This window comes from Triturus cristatus, chromosome 4_2 (assembly GCF_964204655.1).
Source record: "Triturus cristatus chromosome 4_2, aTriCri1.1, whole genome shotgun sequence".
Classification (NCBI taxonomy): domain Eukaryota; kingdom Metazoa; phylum Chordata; class Amphibia; order Caudata; family Salamandridae; genus Triturus; species Triturus cristatus.
The window spans coordinates 70,305,343-70,325,951 of record NC_140586.1 but is presented as its reverse complement, the minus strand read 5'-3'; the positions used below and the strand labels follow the sequence as shown (position 1 = coordinate 70,325,951).

General features: G+C 40.5%; 1 protein-coding gene across 1 annotated transcript in view; it reads right to left on the bottom strand.

Annotated features, from left to right (window-relative positions):
• Positions 1 to 20,609, bottom strand: part of PRKCSH (PRKCSH beta subunit of glucosidase II) — a 377,155-nt gene that overhangs the window by 314,957 nt on the left and 41,589 nt on the right. The window contains exon 7 of the mRNA XM_085600555.1: positions 2,702 to 2,786. Coding sequence (XP_085456681.1) covers positions 2,702 to 2,786 — 85 coding nt within the window. The remainder of the gene's footprint in view (positions 1 to 2,701; positions 2,787 to 20,609) is intronic.

The following is a 20,609-nucleotide window of genomic DNA, read 5'->3' as shown; positions in this document are numbered from 1 at the left end:
CTCTGTGGGAAAAGCATGAGAAAATAGTTTTCTCTAAAACATGGTTCATGATATCACAGCAGAAGGCTTTTTCACATGGTAAAATCACCTTAGAACACACCACAATTTCTTAAATGAGTATGGTACCATCAACAAATGATTTATAATGTAACTAAAGTCTTAAAACCTTCTATTAACTGCAATGCTTTTTAATGAGGTGCTATCATGTATATTGGTCCCAAGATGGCTGCCAACACTTCTTGGATGAAGTACTGACAGCCAATCAGATCTCACGATGAGATGTGTGGTTAGGCTCCGCCCAGATATATATATGATTTTACTTTTGATTTTCTCAGGAACTACTGAACAGATTGACTCCATATATGCAAAAGGCACATCCCTGAGCTGAGGACTACCTCTTTGCCAAATTTCAAGTAATTCTGTTCAGCCGTTCGGGCTGTACCTTGGACTAAAGGTCCCTATGGAAAATTGCATGGCGAAAACGCGTTTTGGGACCCCTCTTTTTTCTCAGCCCCCGCTTAACGAATCCCCCCCCCCCCTCCCCCCCCCCCGAGACTTTCAGGGTAGGAGCGGAGCGCCCCACCTATTTTGAAAATTTCGCGAGGATTCGTCAACCGGCGCCAAAGTTATTCCGAATAGAATGTTGCGGATTTCCTATGGAAACACGGTCCTAACTATAACTATCTACTGGCGACCGCCAGTAGAGAGAGATATATATATATATACACACATACACACATCTCTATTTTTTTTATTTTATTTTTTTCACTGAAAAAAAAAAAGGTAACAGGGATGTTATAGTTAGGCTCACATTTCAATAGCCAACAAAACCAGAGAAATTCAGCACTTATGGTTTGCTGAACCAGGAATGTGAGCCTAACTAGAATGTCCCTGTCACCTTTGCTTTTTTCAAAGAATTTCAAAGTTTTTTTTTAAAATTATAATTCCTAACCATAACATCCAAGTAACCTTTGGTTTTGTCAGTGAATTGTTAATGTTTTTTTTGCGATTTCCTAACTATAGCGTCTCTACAACCTGGGTTTGAGAGTCCTAGTGTGGGTGTGAGTCTGTGTATGAGTTTGTTTGTGAATGAGTGTAAAAGTGTCTGGAGAGTACCTGAATGGGTGCAACAGTGCCTCTGTGGGTATAAGAGTTGGTGTGAGAGTACGTATATCCGTGTAAGTGTGACTATAAGAGTCTTTGTATAGGTTTGTGAATGGGTGTAACATTGTCTCTAGGGGGTGTGACAGTGTCAGTATGGGGTGTGATAGTGTATGGATAGGTATGTGTGTAAGAGTGCATGTGACACTGGGTGTCAGAGGGTATCACTGCCCGTCACAGTGGGTGTTAGGGTATTTGTCTGGCTGGGGCAATGGATGTGAGGGTGGTTCACTGGGTGTGAGAGTCCCTGTAAGAGTTTTTGGCCACCTGTTTAAATAGGTGTGTGATTCTATATGGTTTAATAAAATTAAAAAAACTACGCTTACTGATATCCTTGAACCCGCATGCAAATTCACGCCAGGGCTCGCTGAGCCCAGCAGACCTCGGATAACATAAAAAATATATATATACATGTATTTTAACTTAATTTATGCTTACAGCCTACTTAGATCCCACCCATGTAGTCAGGGAATCTCTACCCTGACCTTTTATAAACATTACAGCTCAAATCTGAGCCATGGGAACAGTTTCCGGATAAAAGAAAATGGCGGCCACAACATTTCTGTAAAGCTGCGGTCAGCCAATCTGGTCTTTACTTTGGCGCGTGAAGCGGAGCCAAAGCTATTGCCAAAATAAAAAAAAAAGCTCTCCTATGGACACAAGGCCCAACTATAACTAACTACTGGTGACGCCAAGTAGGAGATATATTTCTGTCACAAAACAAATTAGGAGTTTAAGGTTTAAGCACCGGAAGTTGTAAGGGGTAGTGAACTCTGTCTTTGTAGCCCTCCTGCCTTCAAGTTGATGGTCAGTTCAGAGTCTGTATGTCAGAGCTGACCTTTTGCAGTCATGGTTTTCCAGTGGCAGGGACACAGAAGGTTCAGTAGGTATCCATCACTGACACCACTGTTGGCAAGGCGCAGCTGGAAAGTAGTATACACTGGGATTGTGACCAGAGGTTCAAATGTCAAAATCTCCTGAATTGCTTGGACTTGAATGAAAATTCAGACAGCTCTGGAATCAGGGCAACCTCCTCTAAACACCCTGTTGGAATCTCCACTCCAGTGGGTGAAGCAGAGGACACCTTAAGTGTCCAACTATGACCCCATTGTTTACCCCTTATCACTAACCATACCCTAACACCTTAAATACGGACCTTAAAAAAACAAAAACAAAAATAACTTTAGCAATGTTGCTTTACTTAACTCAATGGTCACAAATACATTCCAGACTTCGATATGATCACTGCATTACCAAATTACAACACCGTCACAGGGCAATAACTTTTAAAATAAACAAAATATGTCCGCTTTACAGATGTATTTCATGCATGCACAAGAACCCAAACACCCACGGCGGCCTTGGACAAACACAGGTGATTAAGGCATAAACCCTGAACATGCATTTCTCTGTGTGTCATAGAAGCATGGGCCTGCCTGAAAGGCATAATGTAACCACCTCCTAGATTACCAAATATATCGTATCAAACACCACATGGACAGAAAACAGGGAAGGTGTATGTGGCAGGGAATCAACTTACATTCCGTCCTCATCATCGTCCAGTTCAGCGAATGCTTCAGTCTGCCGTGCTTGTTCTTGCGCTGCCCTCTGCACTTCCTTTAACTCTTGAAGCAAGAAAAGACAAATACAACTCGTTACTGATGGTTAGCCAACGGCACCTTTAACTGGCTCCATCCATGCGAGGAAGGAAAAAAATCTAAAATACTATCGGTTAGCTTTCTCTTAGTTAGGCTAAAGTACAAGTGACTGTAAAAGCTGTCATTTAGTTTGCCACCAGGGGAAGAGAAGTGGATTTATAGGAGGAAGTAGGGAGGGAAGAAATCTTTCAGTTGAAAGTTTCCAAATGCATGCTTTTCTTTTTCAGGGAGCGGCCTTCTTAAAGGTCCTGAAAGCGGTTTCCTTTTGATAGTGAAGAAAAAGTCACCTTTGTTCAGTAACAAGCTTACTGGAGGATATTTATGGTAGGATTTTGTCTGGCATTACGGGGTGTGAAGACCTCACCATGTAGTGCGGAGTCTTGGGATGGTTTATGCGAAATAAAGCTGTGAAACAGCGAATCATTTTACAGACTTGGAACTGCTCATAGTCCGTAGGTCCATTGCTATGCACTGGAAAGCCAATTCGTTATCTGGACTAGGGCACTGGTGCACTGCGTCAATTAAAATGGACAGGGCTGAATCAGTGGTGTTTCAGACACGAAACCTGAGAACCGCGCAGAACCCCCCATAGCTGTGGATAGGGACAGCCTGTTGCACGAATTACGCGAGTTTCAGGCAGTTCTTGCTGGACAGGGAGGGGTAGCGCTCTAGTAGCCGCTAAGTATCACATTCTGATAACTTAGTGCCCCCCCCCACCCCATCAATATTTTGCACTCACATTATGCGGTAAGGGAGGCCGACCCGGGTTATGTACTGAAGGGTACTGTCAAACTTCTGTATACACGATACGACCTCAGTATGGGGTTGTGGGTGCATGGTACTCCGATATATGGGAAGGAAACAATTGCTTTATGCTATTCTGAATTGTTATACTTGCGAACTGTCATGACTTTCAGCTAATTATATTTCACTGTTATTACACTGAACCAATTATGCCTGTAACTCATATATTGCAGTATACATACAGGGACCATAGTGGGACCAACAAATGTGAGCATATTTGGAAGATCCAAACAATTGTATCATCACATTAATGTAAAGTTCTCATAAAAACCAATTAAAATTGGTTTAAAATGTCTTAAATTTATTATTTTAACTTTTAGCGGAGGATATTCTATTCGCCTGCAGATTCCTCACCTTTGAATATCACAGGCGACAGACTTGTTTCAGAAACTTCTTGCACTGCTCTGATATACCGTTAGAAGGCACAAGCTGCATGTCAACGCCGCAAGTAATGTTACACTGACATTACTAGAACCACATATCATTCACCCCAGTATCCTGATTAGTTTTTTATACTGAGAGTTCAGAGACTAGGATAACAATAGAAACCTCTAAATTAATAGGCGCAGTGCAACACACTAAACTGGCATCTTTATACGGTGTGTGAATCTCCTTCAGGAAGGGAAGTGGTGTAGGGACTGTGAGGAATCTGTAGGTAGAGAGAGTATTCACCATAAAGATAATTACAAAAATCTAAGTAACTTTCTCATCTGATGAATACTCATATCTGCAGATTTCTCATCTTTGACTAGATTCCCAAGGAGACTTCGAAGGAAAACTGAAACAAGGAAATCCTGCATTACTGAGTGTCGAAGTAGCCACCTTTCCTCATCCCCAAAACCAGACTATAGTGCCTTGCAAATGAGTGGATGGAAGTCCACGGTGCCACTTTACAAAAGTCCACAACCGGCATGCATCTAGCCAAGGCTGCTGTGGAAAACACTGCCCTGTTGGAATCCACATGGATTACCTCAGGAGCATCTTTCTTCTTCAGTTTATAGCAGACCATGAAAGCATAGTATAAACCAGCAGGAAAGTGTTTTCTTTAACCCACTTTGTGTTTCTTGTTGCCTGTATACATTAGACAAGCTACCCTTCATGACAGATGTAATAGCTTACGGCAAGCCCGGGGTCCAACCTATGCAACCTCTCCTCCTCCTTGTTAGGGTGGGGACCACAGGTAGAAAGTGGCCAAGGTGACTAATCGTCTCAGCTAGAATAGACACACAACTTTAGGTAGAAAAGCCTCCTTACTTTGTAGTGCAAGCTTGTCGGGGAAAAACCACATGAAGGTGGACAAACACTGAAAGTCAACAGTTCACTAGCACAACGAATTGAGATCACAGCAAATAAAAACAGAATAAGCTAAACTGGAAAGTGTGCACTGGCTCTGCTGGGCACCCATTAAGAATGTCGATACTAAATTCAGATCCCATTGAGGCATGACAACTGGAACTGGCACAAACAAATTAGTCAAAAGACTTAAAAATCTGGCAACCACTGGTAACAAGAACACGGAAGGTTTGTCCGGGAGATATAAAAGTCTGTCAAGGCCACAGTAAACCTTTGACCGCCAACCTTGCTGCGCTAAGTAGTGCACGAATTGGAGGTTTAGAATTGGATGATAGCAATGGTCAATGCGTCTGCTTGCACACCAGGCTATAAACTTATTCCATCTCCAGGTGTAGGCAAACTTAGTTGAGCAATGAGCTGAAAGGATCATGTAAACCACCTCTTTTGGAAGTGGAAGGGACCTCCTATGGCACGGCTCAAACTTCATGTATAAAGGCGTAATCTTTGGGGATTGGGAGAGCAGGTCCACTCTCAGCAGAAGACAAAAGAAAGAACACAGGCATAGTTGTGGGTCGTTTGTGCACCACACCTGTCTCGACCAGCCCAGCGCAATTCGAATGGCTTGGGCCCAGCCTTGGTAAATAGGAGTCCAAACCTGAGGAATCAAGGATATGGGAGAAAATTAGTAGTGAAGCAGAAACTTCCACTATAACTGAAAAGCATCTACCAAGGCACCCTGCTATGGATGTGAAGGGCATAGAACAATGGGCATTACTGCAGGTGTCAAAAAGGTTCTGCTCAGGCGTACCTCACAGGGCAAAGTCCTGAATCACTTCTGGATGAAGGCACAATTCGTGGTCGGCAAGATGGCACAAAAAGAGGCCGTGATCTCTAATGTTGAGTGAACCCACAAGATCGGTGCCCCAACAGGAGCGGTGGATGGTAGCCAACAAAGTCCAAAACCTCAGCACTTCCTGACATAGAAGGCAAGACCCGACTCCTCCCTTGCTTGTTTATGTACCATACTGTTGTTGTGTTATCCATCAAGATCTAGACTGGCTGACTGCAAAAGCATAGGAGGAAGGTCTTGACAGCCAGATGGATTTCCCTGAAGTCTAGCAAGGAGTCCCTGTTGTTGTTACATGCCTGTTTCTGTGTATAGTCTAGTTGTGAGCTTATTGGCTAAGACTTCGGCTTGTTCATCAAAACTACTAATATCGGAGCAATTTTGTCAGAGAGAACCTTCATGTTGGACATTACCTCTGAATCAATGACCTAGGGTGGAAGCTACTGAATCACAAGAGGCCATTTATGTCAGTGAGACTTTTGACGAAGTAAGTGAATCTTGCGTGTTTTAACATAAGATTTGGGTCCCTCCACCTATTTGTGGTATAACCTGCTAGTCTATTTTTGGGGGATTCATCAAGTGTGTGACTACAAGGCTCTCTTTGTTGTGTTACTCCGGGAGGTTTTCCCGAGTTAAGATTATGATATGTGGTGCAATGTGTGATATGTGACATTTGCATTAATTCCTGGCTACCACTACTCGCCTGTTCCCACCAGTTTACAGTAGTGTATACCTACCAGGAGGGCTGCATGTTTTTTGACTTACAGCTGGAATTCGGCATGCAACAAGGAGCACTGTCAATTAATGTTGCCGGTCCTAGTTTGCCTTGTAGGTCTTTCACTTTATATTCGGTTGCTCATTTTTATTCACCACAGGACCATATAATATGGGCTGAAGAAGCATTCTAGCGTGCAGTAGGAATGGAAAGTTTGGTATTGAGTGTATGCCTGCTGTATGTTGATTGTGTTTATGCTAACAGCATAGGGTAATAGGAATCCCTGATCCTGCTTAAAGCTGTTGACCCCCAATAGGGCCACAGTGTAAAACATGTTCACCTGTTAGATGAGAAAGTAATAATCACTCCTTTACGCCCCTTTAGCTTTTTAACAATCTTGCTGCTTTCTAAAAACAAATAAATATATATATATATAACGAAATATCACTCAAAACGACCTCCAGCTAACAGGAACTGGCGAAGAAGGAGACGGACCACGAAGATTTGGCGAGATGGTATTTATTCAGCCCAAGTTACAGCAGTGACGCCCAGGAGCCCTTGATCACACACTGGTCACAGTGAGCATGATTCGTTTTAAATGCTTGAAGGTGCACTCCCACAAACCACTTGTGTTTGGTCATGTGACCATGAACAGTGAGAAAATACTTTCGATTCTGTATCGTGAGCTTAATACTCCAAGTGAATTCACATATTATCGAGTTATATCTCAGATGTAAACTGATGCTCTTAGATGCAATTAAAACAGGTTTAACCCCTTCGATGCGCGTGACGGAGTGGTTCCGTCACGCGCGTCGGTCGCTCTGTGCGGATGACGGAACCACTCCGTCACGGCCCCGCCCACGCAAGAACCCTTCAGCACAGCGCGGTAATCCGCGCCGCGCTGAAGGGGTTAACAACATATATATATATATAAACAAATATACATATACAAAAATATAGAAGTATAAATACATTTCATCGTTATATATATATATTACCTACTGGCGGTCGCCAGTAGGTAGTTATAGTTAGGACCCTCTTACCATAGGAAATCCGCAACATTCTATTTTGAATAACTTTGGCGCCGGTCGACGAATCCTCGCCAAATTTTCAAAATAGGTGGGGCGCTGCGCTCCGCTCCTACCCTGAAAGTCTCGGGGGGATTCGTCAAGCGGGGGCTGAAATAAAAGGGGGGTCCCAAAACGCGTTTTTCCCATGCATTTTTCCATAGGACCTTTAGACACAGCTACAGCCCGAACGGCTGAACAGAGTTAAATGAAATTTGGCAGAGAGGTAGTCCTCAGGTCAAGGAAGTGCCTTTTGTAGGTTTGGTGTAAATCTGTTCAGTAGATTCTGGGAAAATAGCCTTTAAATCAATATATATATCTGAGCCAGCTTACGGTGCGCTTACGGTGCGCTTACCGTACGCGTACGGTGACGTGCGCGAGCGCGTTTCTGATTGGCTGATAGATCTTAGTAAACATTCGAATCGGTCGAAACCAGGAAGCGGCGGCCGCCATTTCGTGTGTTTCAGTCAGAAAAAAAAAGGGAGATAATTTGAAAAGGGGGCAAGGAAGAGAGTTACAGACCCCCTAACATTTGAAAGGGGGTCAAAGAAGGACAGAAAAGTACAAAAAAAACATTTATTAATTTTTAAAAAAATCGCGGGGTACGCGTACGGTAAGCTCACCGTACGCGTACGGTACAAAAAAAAAATAAAAAATGAAATGATTTTTTAGTGGTACCTACAAGTAAGTACCGATGCAGAGTCTAAGGTTCAAGAGGAAGACTCTGTTCCCTTCATCATTGAAGTGCACACCATCTCCTCTATAAATGTCTTGCATGTCATAATGCAAGTTGTTGTGGTAAATGGAACCCATACCATAGTCTCGGAGGAAAGCAGAAACAGATTTGTTGACGTGCTTTCTTGCTTTGTCAATCTGTGGACAGAAATAATTGGACCAGTTCCATTTTTGCCTTTGGCATATGTTAGAAAACACAAAGGCAGTTTTAGGGAAAAGTGAAAATAGTTGTGCAAAGGTCTCCTTCATAAGCATTTCCAGACCTACCCCAGTCAAAGTGCCTAGGTCATTGCCACCACAGTGCACTATTATGAGGTCAGGGTGTTGGATTTGCATGAAGGATTTCACCAATGGCATCAATTGGTGCCACTTTAACCCTCTCTGACCAATCCATTTAATGTCTACATTTGGCAAAGCAAGGTCTCTCACCATACCTGTTTTCTCTGCATACTTTTCACTCCAGAAGACATAGCTGTGCCCTACAATCCACACTGTGAACATCTTCAAAGGAGAACTGGATGCACTCAGGAGGTGTAATTCAGTAGAATGGTAAAAAGAAATGAAAGACAATTTGGAAATGGAGGCATACATATATATATATTTTTTTTTAAACTGATTGGCTGTTTCATACCATTCTACAATAAAAACTAGGCTGTATGTGTAAATTTATAGAAGCATGTTTTGTATTGGTACAGAAAAATGTGTTACCAAAGAACAGTACTATGGATTTGCTGTTAAGTTTGAAAAGTCAAGCACTCCTGCTCTTTGGAAATGAAACATTGTTTGGTGAACTTCTGACCTAACTCTGCACAGCAGTGTTTCAAGAGCTGTTGCTATGGTAGCAAGCAGAAGTCAAGTTGGGGGAAGGGTACTAGGCAGAAGTCAAGTTGGGGGAAGGGTACTTTAGGAAAAGGGTTGGTTTTCAACCAATAGAAATGTGTGATTACATTTGAAAAAAAAGGGGGAAGCACTGAGATTTGAAACTTACATGTATATGTGTGGAAAAAGAGAGGGAAACTTTGCCATTATCTGGTTCTGCTGAGAGGAGAGAGGTGTACAGAACAGAGATCCTGGCTCTGATAATCTGCTGTTTGAGTGCCACATTTCTTTCACAACTAACTAATTTTAAAGGTGAGTTTAGAGTTTGAGAGGGGATGTATATGGTAAATTAAGAAATGATTAATAGAATTGGAATTCCTTTTGTTGAAGTTGTGTTTATCATTTTCTGTTTTGGGAGAAATTTAAATGTGAGGAACATGTAAAATAATATGGACTATGTTTTCACGATAAATTAAGGTGTACTGGTATAAATAAGGAATACTTTAAGGGTTTGAGGTTGCACTCAGTAATGCAAATACATTCAGCATCAGTAAGGCTGGTTGCCCTTGCTGGAGTGTAGTCAGTCACCCAGGCTACACATGTTGTTGGTCTCAGAAAGCTGTTTGGTATTGCTCTGGTGATTTTACATTTGCATTAGATGGAAAGGGGGAGGTATTTTTTTCTGCAGAAGCAGACTCTTAGCACACAGCCAGCTGCATATCCTGTGGAATCATGCATAGTAATCACAACCGAGTGGGGTTTGAGGTTTCAGTCAGTAATGCAAATACATTCAGCTTCACTAAGGCTGGTTGCCCTTGCTGGAGTGTACTCAGTCACCCAGGTTACACATGTTGCTGGTCTGAAAATGTTGTTTGGACATGTGCTTTTTTAAGAATCTGAAAAGTGGATTTAAAATGTGTCAGACTGTAAAAGTATTTATCACTTGCCAAATAAAAAAAGAGTAGTAAGTATGGTTTCAAATTGGCAAAGAAATTACGTTTTCAGACTAATATGAAAACATGACTGTGTGCAAAGAGGAATTACAGGCAGAGATTTATTGCGTACTACTCTGGTAATTTTACAGTTGCATTAGTAGGAAAGGGGGAGCTATTTTTTTATGCAGAAGCAGACTTTTAGCACACAGCCAGCTGCTTATCCTGTGGAATCATGCACAGTATTCACAACTGAGTGGGGTTTGAGGTTGCAGTCAGTAATGCAAATACATTCAGCTTCACTAAGGCTGGTTGCCCTTGCTGGAGTGTAGTCAGTCACCCAGGTTACACATGTTGCTGGTCTGAAAAAGCTGTTTGGACATGTGCTTTTTTGAGAATCTGAAAAGTGGATTCAAAATGATGCAACGATGTAAAGCTGATGGTTCAAAATTGGACAGCAATTATCAATTTCAGGAAAAACTTTTGTAACAGTTGCAATAATTTTCCATGAAGGACCTACTGTTACTTCTGGACATTACACAGTTTATCTTAAATGAGAAAAAGGCTGGACACTGTGTAATGATTCTCAATTGATTTTCAAGCAACGTTTACCTTTTGATTTAGCAAATTCCTATCTAATCTTCCTGAAACCTACATTTTAGAGAGACTTGGCAAGATCTGTACAAAACAATTTTACCATTTTATTGGATTACCATTGGAATTTTCAAAAAAAGATTTTACAAATTATCATTTGGCCTAATGGAAAGGTAACCAATTGTAATGTGGACTTTTTAAATTTTTAATGAAACTTTGGAAAACCAAAAATTTAGACAAAATCGGTAACATCTGCACAATTTAAATTTTGGAATGTTATTGGATTGCCATTGGAAATTTATTCAAAAAAGATTTTTAAAATTACTATTTGGCCATGAGGAAAGGTAAACAATTGTATTGTAGACTTATTTAATTATTAATTAATCTTTCGGAAACCAAAATGTTAAAGAGAATCGGTGAGATCTGTACAATTTAAACTTTAAATTTCCAATGTTAATCCAATAAAATTCTAATCAAAAAAGAATTTTAAAATTACTATTTGGCCTAAAGGAAATGGAACCAGATGTATTGTGGAGTTATTTGAGATATATTTTTGTGATTATACTTCTGAAACAAAAATGTCAGACGGTATTTTAAAGAAATAAGTATTGATATTAGATGATATTTTTTTAGAATATTATGCATTTCTATAATGTTATGTTTAAGTAAAAAGAGATTCTGGGCTTTTTTAAAACAATCTTTGAGATTGTTATTTTTTTTTTGCCCGCTGTTAAATGATGAATGCAATTGCTTTCACAATTTATAGTGAAATGCAATATATTCTGAAAACAGCAAAAAAAAGGCAAACAATTTTTTGGGAAAATATGTAAATATGTGTACTGTATTATAAAATGTTTTAGTAAATATTAATACTATTTTCTTTTTTTTCAGATTGAGATAGAAAATTTTCGAAAACTTGAACCATTTTTAAAGCAATTAAAATTAAATTTTAATTAATAAATAATTTTTTGAGTGGGTATGGTAAGTCAAAAATTTCATGGTCCCTTTTTTCCACTTCTCCACAATCACATTTTCAGTTTTTCATTGTAGTCTCTCAAGGACCTTGTAATGTGATAATTGATTTTTAGTGTTTTTTAAAAAAAAAAAAAAAATTACGCGTACCGTACGCGTACGGTAAAAATAAAATAAAAAAAAGTTTAAAAAAATATATAAAAAAAAGTTGAAAGGTAAGGTTGGCTCTTAAAAGAGCCGTTGTGTTCATGCAGGGACAGAGGAAAGAAAGAATGGGACTATTAGTCGGTACGACAAATGTGCTGATCTATTAAATTGTTCACTAGGGCAACACTGGTCTCCCTATGACAAATTAGATCATGACAAGTGGCGCACCGAATTAAAACCCTCGCAAACCGATGGTTGGTTTCCAGAGGACCAGAAAAAGGAGATGCTCCCCCCACAGATGAAGGGCTCAGCTGACCTGCCGAAGATGGACTCGGCCCTGCAGATGATGGACCAGGCTGAGCTGCTGTGGATGTGCTTGGTTGACTTACTGAAGGGTTACCTTCAGTATGTCGAGCATATGTCCTACCGTGTACATCATGAAGGTGTCTCAACATGGTGTGATTCCCGAAGGAATACTTCTTGTTGGGATTCCCTCTTGAAAGTACACGGTCACAAAGCTTACAAGTCACTAAGGGTGCATTTACCTTTTTCTTGCCCTCTGGAAAAGAAAAATACTCCCATATGAAAGAGCTCTTTTGTTTCCTCCTTCTCTGCCTCAAGGTAGTGCTGCTAGCCTCACTCTCAGAAGAGGTCTGCTGTTCTGCCATCGTATCACAAAGACAACTCAGCTCCTTCTCCTAAGGGATCACAAGCAGAAATGAGGGGAATGGGTGTGGTGTAGGAGAGTTCTAGAACTGAAAGTACTTTAAACCAATCAAAAGTTTTGTTTCTTGATCACATGACCTACCGTGCGCGTACGTTACGCTTACGGTGCGCTTACGGAGCGCTTACGGCAAAAGTACGCATGCGCGTAAAAAAGGCATGCGCACGCGCGCATGCGCAAAACAGGCACGCCCCTTCACTTCCGCGTAACATGCGCGTGCAGCGTACGCGTTATGCGCTGCGCACGCGTGACGTACGTCTACGCAAATTGCGTAAATGAACGCAAACAGCGTAGAAATCTAACGTTATAAAAGCAAGACGTGCGCTTACCGTACGCGCACGTTAAAAAAATACTAAAAAAAAAAAAAAAAAAGGGAAAAAAAAAACCACTATGTTATACTAATAAATCTTACCTGTTTAGTTTAAAAAAATGGTAAAAATAAAAAATATATTGTAGAATTTTTAAAATTTAACCATAGGTAAATATAAGAATTAGCATTTAAAAAACCTTGCAAATTCACTGAAAAAACCATGGGTTTCACACACGTTATAGTTAGGAATTAGCATTTAAAAAACCTTAGAAATTCAATGAAAAAACCAAAGGTTTCACACATGTTATAGTTAGCTGGACATTTCACTCGTAAAAAACCAATGAAATTCCCCCGTTATAGTTAGTTCAGCTAACTATAACTCGCGCGCCCGCAATGCACTACTGATGACGTCACATATTACATCACTCATGACATCACTGATGACATCTCAAATGACATCACTGATGACATCATCCTTGTGATAGAGTGGCAGACCTCCTCTTCCCCTAATATAACCTTTGATACACACATTCAAAAATAGAGACTAACATTTTCAAAACAATGGACATACCAATACCAGTTACAACAACCTCTTCAGTAATTCTAAGAACCACATACACATCCACTCATTCACCAACAGTCCTATACAGTTACTCATACATGTACTCACTCATCATATGTACTCATACACCTATACATCCTGTTACACAATGCCACTCATCCATAGAGTTACTCACACATACTCACTCATGCTAATAAAGAAACAAACATACATTTATTTGCATATACAGTTATACACACACCACCACACTTACTTCTACGGAAACTTACACATACTTAGTCTTATAAACAGTCACCTATAGAAACACATACTTATTCATACAGGAACTCTTTCAATCTCTCACTCTCACATATACTCACTTATATACACCAATAGTCACATATACTAGTTTAATAGATATGTAGTTACTCATAAAGACACTATTGAGACAGTCATTCACTCACTAACACACCCATACACACACTCATCCACCCATACAGTCCTGCACACATGCTGTCTTCAACACATACAAAGAGTGAATCACTCATTCATGCACCTATGCACTACGTAATACCCCCACCGAACCATGCAGACACTCAGACTGATACTCAAAAAAACAACTAATAACCTATATAGACACCCATGAAGCTAATCACCAACCCATGCAGCCACTTATACACAAAGTGAGAGACTGATACAGATATTTTCATATTTAAACATTACTCAGTAAGCCATGTATTCACTATGATACACTTAATCAGTCAGTTACACAATAAATTTTTCAAAAACAAAGCATCCATTTAGACACTTATATACCCATTTATTCTTCCATTGACCTTGAGATATACATATATAAAACATATTTAATTTTCAGAAAAACACACATTCACTGGATGATGTCATCAGTGATGTTATCAGTGATGTCATTTGAGATGTCATCAGTGATGTCATGAGTGATGTCAGTGACCATGTCATGAGTGATGTAATATGTGACGTCATCAGTAGTGCATTGCGGGCGCGCGAGTTATAGTTAGCTGAACTAACTATAACGTGGGAATTTCATTGGTTTTTTACGAGTGAAATGTCCAGCTAACTATAACATGTGTGAAACCTTTGGTTTTTTCATTATATATATATATATATATATATATATATATATATATATATATATATATATATATATTACCTACTGGCGGTCGCCAGTAGGTAGTTATAGTTAGGACCCCTTTTCCATAGGAAATCCGCAAAATTCTATTTTGAATAACTTTGGCGCCGGTCGATGAATCCTCGCGAATTTCTCAAAATAGGTGGGGCGCTACGCTCCGCTCCTACCCTGAAAGTCTCGGGGGGATACGTCAAGCGGGGGCTGAGATAAAAGGGGGGTCCCAAAATGCGTTTTTCCCATGCATTTTTCCATAGGACCTTTAGAACGAGCTACAGCCCGAACGGCTGAACAGAATTACTAGAAATTTGGCAGAGAGGTAGTCCCTATGTCAAGGAAGTGCCTTTTGTAGGTTTGGTGTAAATCTGTTCAGTAGATTCTGAGAAAATAGCCTTTAAATCAATATATATATATCTGAGCCCGCTTACGGTACGCTTACCGTACGCTTACGGTAAGCTTACGGTACGCGTACGGTGGCGTGCGCGAGCGCGATTCTGATTGGCTGTTAGATCTTAGTAAACATTCGAATCGGCCGAAACCAGGAAGCGGCGGCCGCCATTTTGTGTGTTTCACTCAGAAAAAAAAGAGTGAAAACAAGAAAAGGGGGCAATGAGGAGAGTTACAGACCCCCTTACATTTGTGAGGGGGTCAAAGAAGGACTGTAAAATACAAAGAAAACATTTATTGATTTTAAAAAAAATCACGGGGTACGCGTACGGTAAGCTTACGGTAAGCGTACGGTAGAAAAATAAAATAAAAAAATAAATGAAATTCAGATTTAAGTGTTTAGATATTAGGGGGCTCTAAAAAGAGCCGTTGTGTTTATGAAATGATTTTTTAGTGGTACCTACAAGTAAGTACCGATGCAGAGTCTAAGGTTCAAGAGGAAGACTCTGTTCCCTTCATCATTGAAGTGCACACCATCTCCTCTATAAATGTCTTGCATGTCATAACGCAAGTTGTTGTGGTAAATGGCACCCATACCATAGTCACGGAGGAAAGCAGAAACAGATTTGTTGACGTGCTTTCTTGCTTTGTCATCGCACCGCGTGCCCACCGTGCGTGCACGGCACTAACTGCGTAAAGTGGGCGCGCGGTGCGCGAAGCGCACCGCGTGCTCACTGTGCGCGCACGGTGCGCGAAGCGCACCGTGCGCGCACGGAACGAACTGCGTTAAGGGGGCGCACACGCCACGAATGGCGTAAAGTAACTTAGCATTTAAAAAACCGTACAAATTCACTGAAAAAACCATAGGTTTCACACACGTTATAGTTAGGAATTAGCATTTAAAAAACCTTGCAAATTCACTGAAAAAACCATAGGTTTCACACATGTTATAGTTAGCGGAAATTTTACTGATAAAAAACCAATGAAATTCCCCCGTTATAGTTAGTGCAGGCAACTATAACTCACGCGACCGCAATCTTCTGCTGATGACATATGTGTCTTTATGAAAAAAAAATATTTGTAATATATGTATAGCTAAAAATGTATGGAAGAAGACATGGGCAAATAAGTGTCTAAATACAGTATTAGCATCAGCAGAGGATTGCGGTCGCGTGAGTTATAGTTGCCTGCACTAACTATAACGGGGGAATTTCATTGGTTTTTTATCAGTAAAATTTCCGCTAACTATAACATGTGTGAAACCTATGGTTTTTTCAGTGAATATATATATATATATATATATATATATATATATATATATAGTTAGTTGTGACTGGACCTCTAAATGCAGGTTCGCTATAGTTACTTTGTCTGTATAAATACATGGATAATAGGTAGATTTTTTTGCAATATATTTCAACAAGATTCTTTTGTCTTTCTGTAGATTCCACCTAGTACATGCTGAACCAGTCTATTGTCATTAACTGTTACCAAAATAGATAAGGCATATGGCCCAGCCACTGAACACATGTAAACCAATTTAATGCATTTATCTCAATTGCATAATTCGAACAGAATCCATTGACTACTAAATAGTCATTAAGGTGCAAATAACAAAGCATCAATCAATCCACTGTGCAAAACTGTGCAAATATTCATTAAAGTGCCTGCCGTATGATTAAATAAATATATATGAATATTATTAACAATAAAATAACCATTTCTGGATAATATTGTTAAAATCATATAAATAACATTTAAAAATTCATCATATCGGTACAAAAGGTGCAAAAAAGAGGTAATGAAATGTATTGTTTTCACAGAGCAAGCTTTAGAGTTATAGAAGTTGTTTCAGGCAAAAGATCAATTTCATTTTGTACTTTATATTAGGGAACCTTTATATTAAGACCGGAACATGAATACAACTTAACTTGATGTGCTACATCAAATAGAAGAGGGGTGACACAGATATTTTGTTCTATTCAATTGCTGGGGTGGATAAAAATGGATGTCATGGGGAACTGAAGGAATTAGAGAAAATTATACATATCTTCAGTGTTGTTCAACCCATTTGTCCATTTGCTGTCGAACTCAAAGATCAATTTAGTTTCGAGTGGTCTCAGCTGGCGCTCTCGCTTTCCATCCCTGCGGGATTTCGGAACTGATTCCACCACAAAATATTTTAAACAAGCAAAGTCATTATTATGAGTTCTTTTAAAATGACGTGCTACTGGGTAAAAGTGGGGTCACTATGCAAGATGGCACGAAGATGCTGCAAAATCCTGACATGCACCTGCAACTTTGTGCTACCAATGTAATTCAAGCCACAGGTGCATGTCAGGACATACACAGCAAATTTAGTTTTACAATTAAAACTTCCTGTAATAGCCACCTCCTGTGAACTGAATGGAGATTGGTAGTGAGTTGTATCAGTTCCGAATTTACAAGCTCTACAGCTAGAGCATTTCCGGAATCCATGTGCAGGTTGAAGCCACATTATATTCTGTCTAGTTTCAGGGCTATTTTTATCTAGGACAGCACCCATGCTCTTAGCTCTCCTAAATGCGATTGTGCGATTACTTGGCAATCTTGAGTTTAATACTACATCTGTTAGCAGTATGGGCCAATTTTTCTTCACAATGGCCCTGATTTTTCTTTCTTCACTACTAAATGTAGTTTTTAACATGGGACTTTCGTTTGTAATAGTTTCTTCCCTTGTAGCCACCTTTACTTCTGCACCTGAATGAATGGATTTCTTAGATTTAAAAAGGCTCTCTCTGGATCTTGATTTTGCCTTGTCAACAGCTAGTTGTAGTATTTTATCTGTGTACCCTCGTGTTTTTAATCTCCTGATCATGTCAGTTAGGCAATACTCAAAATCCATGGTTAGACTACATATCCGTTTTAATCTTAATATCTCACCGTAGGGAATGCTAGCTATTAAGTGCTTGGGATGCAAACTGGTGGCATGAAGCGTTGCATTCCCGGCGGTGGGTTTCCTGTACAGAGTTGTTTCAATCCTCTCATTTTTTATATAAACTTTCACATCTAAAAATTCTGCACTCATTTTATTGATGTGTGATGTGAAGCGAAGATTGAGGGAGTTACAATTAATGGCTTCTACAAAACTTAGAGCCTCTTGTTCATCTCCTTGCCACAAGATGAAAATGTCATCTATGTACCTTAGATAACATTATCTTTTCATTGACCCATTCTTTATGTTCTATGTTTAGGACCTGTTCCTCCCACCAGCCTACGTGTAAACACGCATAGCTGGGGGAGAAACAGGAACCCATCGCAACTCCTCTAAGTTGTCTGTATAGCTCCTTCCCAAACTGAAAAAAATTGTTATTTAAACACCACTCAATGAGATTAACAATAAACTTATTATGTTCGTGATATTCAAATGTCCTATTAGCCAAAGAGTGTTTCACTGCAGCTACTCCTTGTACATGGTTTATGCTCGTATAAAGAGACTCAACGTTTAAAGTCACAAGCAGCATATCCTCATTCCAACATTGATCTTTAATCTTTTCCAAAAAGTCACCAGTGTCCCTCACATAACTGGGTAAATTTATGACCAAATCTTGCAAGAAAAAGTCGATATATTGGCCCACATGTTCCCCATAAATAAAGGTAGCGCCTATGAGGAGGTGACCGCAATTATTACTGTGCACTTTCTGAATCCCAAGGCAAGGCAACTACTGAATTAACATTAGGTCACTGATGTGGGTGCTATATGGCTCCAGTGACAATGCCAGTACGGTACTTCTGGCGTAGACATGGAGCCACTATCCCCTAAAAAAGACACAGCCGTTTGTGGATCCAGACTGGTGATTAAGATATTCAAGGTTGAGGAATCTGCAAGCAGAAGAATCCAACAAAAAAATTAAGGTATTGAAAATGTATCTCTGTGTTACTACAGCAGGAGGACTAGGGATGCAGTAAGACATCTTGCTAACTAACTTGTTCTGCATAACTCAAATCCTTTAGCAACTGAATGCTGTACAGAACATGACACCCGCCCACCTTCGTAATTAATGCACTCTCAGTCTTTCAGATACTCCAGGCACACAAATGCAAAGTTCGATAAGAAAAATCTCAGCAGGTGCATTATAGTTATCGGTTTGGAAAGCTGATCTGCAGAAACCTGAAAGTGGTCGACTGGGTCATAAAGGGATGTGGCTCTGGAGTATACAATTTGCTCTTTTGCACAAGTCTTTTTTTCCACCACAGCACAATTTTATGGCCAGCAAAGAGAGGGGGGATGGCACACTGGCCTGCTTGAACTGAAGAGACTAAGACAATGAGTATTATTAGTGATTATTTTTATGCCTGTGCCTTCAATCTGATGAATGGAAGATTCCAGAGAAAGAAAACCACAGTTTTTAACTACTTCCTGAATGGTTGACCAATAGGTACATGTTTAGAGGGAAGAAAATTCAAGTCATAAGTACCAAAACTGAGAATATCCCCTCCATCTAGGCTGCCTAAGAAAGGAAGGGATATTCATAAAGTCAATCTGCTTTTACCCCGAGTTGCAAGAAGAGACCTAGCTGGAGAGCTTGTGCAGTACATGGCAAAGCCCACCAAATCCAGGGGCACCCTTAATATGCCGAGCTTGATTCGGAAGAAACTGAGGCCGACACAAAAGACTCTTGAGAATTGTGAAATAATTCACATCAATTTAGCTTTCACTCAATAAGTGTAGTCACTGCACAGCATCTTTGCGGATGGCAGAAGAAACCGAAAAATCTGGCACAACTGACTATAGTGGAATCAACAATCAGAAGGTTCTGCTCCACCCATGGACCCCCAGGAAGTTCTGAGATAATATTGAAGCTAAATTGTTGTGGTGTAACATATATATACACAACAAAAGGACTTGTACATCTGTCAAAACAACAACACAAACAATTGTTTGGACTATCCGTCCAATTTATTACACATATGGATCAGGCTAAACGAACAAGTTACTTACCTTCGGTAACGATGTATCTGTAAGAAACATTAGTTAGATTCCTCACCTTAGAATATTCCCAGGCGTCAGGCTGGATCCGGAAAGATTTTTGTAGCAATAGCCCTTGCGCGTCGGTAGGCGTCGTCTGCGGCTCCGCGTCAGTCGGCGGCGTCGTGCGCCGGAATGATGTCGGAGTACTTAGACGCCGCCCTCGCGCGCTGACGTCAGTTCTTATACATAGCTTTCTGCGCCAGGGACGCTGAGCCATGCAAGAGACCGACACTGGTGCCAAAAAATCTAGTGCCCTGAAAGGGAGCACCTTAACCCTAGATGTTGGTTCGCAGAACGGGGAGGCTGGGTGGGTCGGTGAGGAATGTTTCTTACAGATACATCGTTACCGAAGGTAAGTAACTTGTTCATCTGAAAGAAACACGTTAGTTAGATTCCTCACCTTAGAATAGATACCCCAGCAATACCAACCCCGGAGGTGGGTCTGCAAACCAAGATCACACCAGAAAGTCCTGGAGAACAGAACGGCCAAAGCGGCCATCCCTCCGGACTTGGCTGTCCAGGCAATAGTGCTTGGCGAACGTGTGCAGTGAAGCCCACGTCGCCGCCCGACAGATGTCCTGCAAGGGGACTCCCCGTCCCAGGGCAGTTGTCGCCGCTGTGGCCCGGGTAGAATGGGCTCTCAGCCCAACAGCAGGGACCTTTTTCGCCAAGGAATAGCAGAGTTTAATACACAACACAACCCATCGCGAGATGGTCCGTTTGTGCACAG